Here is a 6,870-nt window from a genome sequence, read left to right as displayed (position 1 = left end):
GTTTGATTTTCCTACAAAAACATTAAATACAAGAATTTTCTAGATATACTAGTAACACCTTTTCGACTTTTTCGACTTTTTCGGGCTGATATGGGAACGCGGATAGGGCAATAAACCCCCGCCCCGTGAGCTACAGGCAGTGTACGTTAAATATCTCTCGACAATTGTAAATCGTAAAAGAGTAAGCAAATGCCGCTGTCCTAGCAACATTTCCATCATTGCACACTGTATGGCGTTGTCCGTTATCACTCAATCAGATGCAAAAATATAGGACGTAAAATTCCACCCACTCAATTCATTTAGATGAGTTTTCACTCTCGATCTGCATTTGATCACCTGGAATAAATCACCTTGAATAAGTCATCGTCACTCATAATTCCAGTTGACCCAGCTGTAAATGGGTACGGATAATCTGGGAAAAGAATCAATGCCCTGAGGTTTGGCTGGTACCCGGACCAGCTGGTAGAAAGGATCTTAATTTATGTTGTTATCCTTATAAAATATAGTGTGTTTTTTTCTTTTAGACAAAAGCCAAATAAAATTTTCATTTTTTATTTCAGAACGCACCAAGTGAATGAATGATCAAATATGCCCCGGAACAAGAGAGCAAGAAGATTCGTCAGCATGCCACCTTACTCAAGAGATGCCGAGCACAAATATATTCTCAAAATTACTCAGAAAATATCCTCGAATATAAAAGATTTTAAGCAGGATTTTATACAAGGGGTCAGGATCGACTATCCAAGCTGTGTAAAATGTTTAGATCGAGTTCTAGAAGATTGGGAGAAAGATAAGGGCGAGTTGAAAACCTGGAGAGACTATCTCGATCTGGTGACATATAAACAGGTCGATCGAAAGGTTAAGACCAGTGCTGAATTTAAAGACTTGTATTTCATTTGTGATCGAACGAGCCATTTTGAGGGTTTAATTTCGGACCGACTGAACCCCGAGCTCATGAGATGCATGTACGACCACCTGTACCGATATTGTGTCAGCTTCGAGCTGGAAACGAAAGGACTTGAAATCGAATCAGTACAAATATATGAAACTGATTTAACACTGTATAGGAAAAATATAGACTCCAAATTCGACGCCATTGCCGATGCCATCAATCAAATCGAGAATTTGGGTTCGCCATTTCATGATCTTGTAACTAATGGTAGAGACCAAGAGACCCAGATTGAAGACGTTTGTGACATGCTTCTCGATATTTGTCAAACTGCCAAGTCTTGGATTAAGCAGGACAAAGGGTATTCTGAAGAGATCTGGCAGGAGATGCAGACCTACCAGTCCAACAGACTGAACCTCAAAGATGAGGAATCCAAACTTTTTAAAAAGACAGCAGGAATTATCAAGAAGATCGAACACACCGAAAAGTTAAAGAAGCAAGCCATTAAAAAATACGAAACGAACAAACGAGAGAGAAAAAAGCTGCAGAGTAGAATCGAAGTCGTGGAGGACAAACTTGTTCGTCTGCATATAAATATTGAGAGAAAACGAGAAGCCTTCTACAAAACACAAGAACACAGAGCGCTGGAAAATCCCCTGACCCCTCGGATGCAGATCACCTACGATGAGAGACTCGATAGTCTTCAGCGTGATGTGTACAGCATGGACGGCCAGATCGACCCCACAGAGAAACATCTTCAGAAGCTAAAACTAGATCTGAAGAACACCCGAGATACGACATACGAACATAAAGTGGATGCTGCCACCAGGGATAACGAGATCCATGATCTACGTAAAGAATTACCACCGATTGATATAGAATTACAGGCCATCAAAGATGAAATTAAGTCGAATGAGGCTAAGCTTGCTGTCATGCAGAAGATCAGAAGTCATATTGCTATTGCTGATACTCTTAGAAAGCTTCATAATGATGAAGAGATCGAGGACAAGAAGCAGCCTGAAACAGGTAAAATTCCACGCCCAATCCAAATACGTTTTCTTTAAGGAGTCCAAGATTGTATGCTGCTATTTGAGCCAGAAACTAAATTTTGATTTAGTTTCGTACAGCTCCAGCATCCTTAACCAAAATCAATTTAATAGTTCTATCTAAATCATGATGATTGACCAATTACTCAAACCTAAAGCACTTTGTGACCTGGGATCCGTTTCACAAAATATTATGATTCAGTCTGTTGAAAGTATAGTATTTCTCAATGTAAACTTATACACCTACGACAAATTCTTATCGTTAAGATTTTAGAAAACTTGGCCCACCCATATTTCAAATTTTCGTTTTGTTACTTCAGACAACCTGAATGAAGCCTTACAAACAGTCTCTGAAATGGTTGGCATCGAATGGAAAAAGATTTACCCAAAACTGCCTTTTATTCCACCGCGGGATTCCTGGAAGAAGACCAGGGATATTGAAATATTGGATATCACGGCCATGAGATGCGACCAGACCCATCAAGAACAGGCACTTAAAGCTTTCGAAAAATGGCTGACATTTAATCGTCATGGCAACTTGCAGCAGCTGATTAGAACTTTAAGAAAAGTGAGGAAAGTGGAATTGGCAAGTGAATTGGAAGAGAAGTATATGGTAGAAGACGTTTATTGAAATAATTTCAGAACAATAGAACAATGTGATATGAAAATAAGATCAATATAATATTTGCAAGACAAATTTCGGAATCTTTTCAGTGAAATATTATAGTAGAGCAATATTGATCTCAATCTAGGATTCAAGAGTGCACAAGTTGCTAATTAGAGAAGAAATGTTCCAAAAGGCTTCTCATAGCTTTTTAAAGGAGAACCTTCACTATCTGTTCGATCGATCATACCTTAGTTTTAGAAACAGGAATTATTTTAGCTTACATAATCAGTAATAGTGTTCACAGCTCGTAGAAATTTGATCCATCAAATCTATGTGTATCTATAATTACTTCGCGTTTGAAAATTAAAAATTCGACTCGAATTATAGTGAGACTATGCCATATATATAGAAAACACATATATAGAAATAGACGTTGAAATTTCTAGTTTGAGGTATATTTGAAGGGATTATGCGATTTTCGTGCGTTTTAGTACTTCTTAAGACTATTAAAGCACCATTAAGACCCAAATCAATCCCCGAAAATGCGGACTGTTCCCCTTAAATAGTTCATAGTACTCCGCCAAAAGAGACTCCTTTTTCGTTTTAAGATTTTATGTAATATCGAAGGAAATTTCTCTCAGAAAAACGCGGATTTTTCTATGTTTTTATTACTGTTGTAAAAAGGCACAGGATCTCTTCTGTAAAAAATTTGTTGGTTTTAGTTCATTAGTTCTTTTCAACCAAGCAATTTCGGAATGAAGAGATAAACCATTTCCATTTGTACCAGCCTTGAGCTTGTGGAAATTTACATAAGTGCAGCATATGGAAAAGCACTATGGCGCCTATTTTCACAATATCAAGTTATTAAAAACTGCGTTTAATTTAAGTTGGCCATATATATATGATATTGATATTGAGAAGATATAAATCGCTTTAAAATATTACAGTGAAGAAACTAGAAATCAGTAGTGGTAGGTGACTAGTTGTATTCGTAGATCATTTCAAAATCAATCGATACTCTTTCAGAAAATAGAATATATTCTTCTTTAAAATTCGTTTTTATATATATATATATATATATATATATATATATTATATATGTATTCGCAGGACAGTAAGTAGAGAGACTGTATGAGATCTGAAAGCGTAGATGAGCATTCGGTATCAATTTATAACCCTATATGTTTTCTACTCAGGAGAGACTGATATGCCAATACATATTGTGATATCATAAATACTGTATAGAGCCAGAGTGGTAAGTGGTTATGTACAGCACCCGGATTCAATTTCTGGAACTTTACCATTAGTGGCGAGATGAGAGTTCGTATTCTTGCCACTGGTCAGTCCAATACTAAGAACAAAGGGAGATAACCATGTTTCATTACATGCTTGTCCAAGATTTCATTGAATCTGTTGGCTTACATCTTAGGTATGCAATCTGCAGACGTTCGTGTTTAGACATTCAAATATTACTGGTAAAAATACCATCCATGTTCAAGCCATCATTTAAGCCTTAATTCTGACATAAAGTCAGAATTTTTTATTCTTTATCCAAAAATCACACTTATGAGAAAATGCAACATTTATACAGTATAGCATCTTCTCAATGTCAAGTTATTACCATGTCTATTAGACACAGTTTGTTAAAGCTTGACATTGTGAAGATGTATGTACATACTAATATTGACTAAATGGAATGTAAGCAAGGGGTAAGTATTGGACAGCAGATGCTAGGACTGAAGTCAATAACTCTGCCCTCAGGCCATGGAGAACAAAGTGATTGAGACATTTAAGAGTTTAATATGGTATTTGGAAGCCAAATGACCGAAAAAATTTGTAGTGAAGCATTTTGATACAATTCGATGGTTTCTGACCACAATTTACCAATTACCAAATCCAGCACCAAATTAGAAGGCCTTGAGAAACATTCAGGTAGTAATAATCAAAATAAAAAAGTTTTCAGTCCGATATAAACAATACAAATGACATTGCATTTGAAAATTTTACTTTAAATTATTAGTGAAATTAGTAGTTAAACAATAGTCACTATCAAAACCTCTTCTTGGGCATACATTCTATTTGAATGTAAAAAATACATTTGAATTATAATATATAAATTTCACTGAGCAATAATGAAATTAAGCCTAAGAGAATACATTCTACTTGAATGAGGCTTTTAATAGAATACATTATAATTTCAAGATATGAAATAAACTTTAATAAACAATGACAAAAGTTGAGAATGAAATAATGAAGAATGATTTTCAACTAGAAAAATAGCACTATAATCTTATATACAAAATACTTAAAGGCAAGACAAAATTTATTGCATTCCAACAAGTCTAATGGATATCTGAAATTATACTCTACAAACTAGAAGAGTAAATCTTAAAGAATACATATCCCTCCAAGGGCATCTTCACAATGATCAAGCTATTTCGACCTGCGTTTGGTACCTTGACTGCAATAGCCACCTTTCTTGTATCACGGAATGCAGCGAATTGATTGGATTATATGCCATCAAATAAGCCAATCAGAGGCCTTGACAGAAAGACTGTAAACTTTATAGCTTATTGTTTACAGACTTTCTGTCAAGGCCTCTGATAGGTTGTATTCTCTAACTTACAATGAACAAGCTGCCGTGATACAAAAAGTTGGCTATTGCAGTCAAGGTATAAAACACAGTTTGTAATAGCTTAACATAATGAAGATATCTGTGGGGAATTTTTGCAACAAATATGGCCCATAAAAATATCCATTGTCAATTGTAGAAAGAATGCAACAAGCCAAGCCTTTAAGATTAAAGGGACAGATGCCCAATTTTTTTGACCAATCATACACAGTTTCAGAAACCAGAATTTTCTAGCTAATCAGTAATAGTGTTTACAGCTCACCGTTGGAATTTGAGCCTTTAAATCCATGTATGTCTAGAATTATCCGCAAAATGACAACTCATCAATTTAAGATATTCTGTGATATAAGGTATAGAAAAGACATATATGGAATAGTGAGTAAAATTCCTAGATATTTTGTGATTTTCGTACATTTCTAGTATTTCTCAAGACTATTCACATATATTGAAGACTAAAATCAACCCCCTAAAATGGCGCACCTGTCCCTTTATATACCCATAATATATACATACAAATAAATTTATATAAACATATTTACAAATAATATAATACTATTGTTGTCTTGGAGAAAAAAAGTCATAATTGAGTCACAGATGTGTGGTTGAACCTAAATGATATTAGAACACATCCAAGGACAATTGAAAACTGAAACAAGAGCTATGTTTACATTATTATCAGATACAATTGAAATTGAAATAAAAATGTTTTTAAAGAAATCATCAATTTATAATTTCAGTGCAAGAATTAAAGTATCAGTTTATTATATAATATATTATTATTATCTTATTGATTTTTAGGTCTTTGCACTACAAGTACGAATATCCATTTTAACATATCAACCTTAACATTCATGAACATTGTTTTAACCCTGTACCAGTGCCTTCTGTTGGATAGTAACTTGTTACCTTTCAGCCACCCTAATCTCTATGTTATTATATAATAAAAGAAGTAAGAAAACACCTTTTTATTCAGCTGATGAAATCGATGAGGATGAAAGCTCGTAAAATAAAAGTTTTTTTACTTCTTCTATTATTTTCAGATAGTTAAACAATCAATTTACACAATATTACTCTAATATCTATAGTTTCTAGAACTACTTATTCTACAAAAAAATTATAAAGACTCCTTGATTTCTTTCTTATCTACAGTTATTTGATATTGTCAAATCTTTTGACATTGAAGACAAATTTTCTTAAATAAAACAAAGAATCAAAACAACAAATCAAATTCTATCTTTACATTCATCGCAGCACTTTGGAGCTCAAAACTATGATGTTTCAAATGAGTATAAAACAAAAAATTCTGGATAAAAATAGAAAAGCTTAAAAAGCTCAACAAGATCTACAAACAGATCTCAACGTTTTAAAGTGGAGACTACAACCTACAACATTAATCATCTTGTTTCAATCTAGATTCCAATGTCCTGTCCAGAGAGGTTACTTGGCTCTCACATGAAAATCTTGTAATAATTGGGTATAAGTACACAAACATTTCTAAACTTTTTTAACAGAGAGCTCGATTGGTTAGTTCTGAACAGGTCCTTTCAGTTCCAATTCTCACAACAAACACAGTCAAAAACCATGCATTTGGCATTACTTGAAAAACCAAGTAAATACTGTCAATTTCAATAATTCAATGAAATATTTCTGCTCTTTCTGATCCAAAAACATAAACAAACCAGTCCATTTTATATTC

At 34.0% G+C, this 6,870-nt stretch overlaps 1 protein-coding gene across 1 annotated transcript; it reads left to right on the top strand.

Moving 5' to 3' along the window:
• Positions 1-624: 624 nt before the first annotated feature.
• On the top strand, positions 625-2,566 carry LOTGIDRAFT_161621 (hypothetical protein; the record flags this gene model as incomplete). The annotated part of the gene is made up of 2 exons (XM_009057472.1): positions 625-1,915; positions 2,256-2,566. The coding sequence occupies 2 exons, from the start codon at positions 625-627 to the stop codon at positions 2,564-2,566; spliced, it is 1,602 nt and encodes a 533-aa protein (XP_009055720.1).
• Between the last annotated feature and the right edge of the window lie 4,304 nt (positions 2,567-6,870).

Source organism: Lottia gigantea, assembly GCF_000327385.1.
Source record: "Lottia gigantea unplaced genomic scaffold LOTGIsca_30, whole genome shotgun sequence".
Taxonomy (NCBI): Eukaryota; Metazoa; Mollusca; class Gastropoda; family Lottiidae; genus Lottia; species Lottia gigantea.
This window is presented reverse-complemented; position numbering and strand designations above follow the sequence as displayed.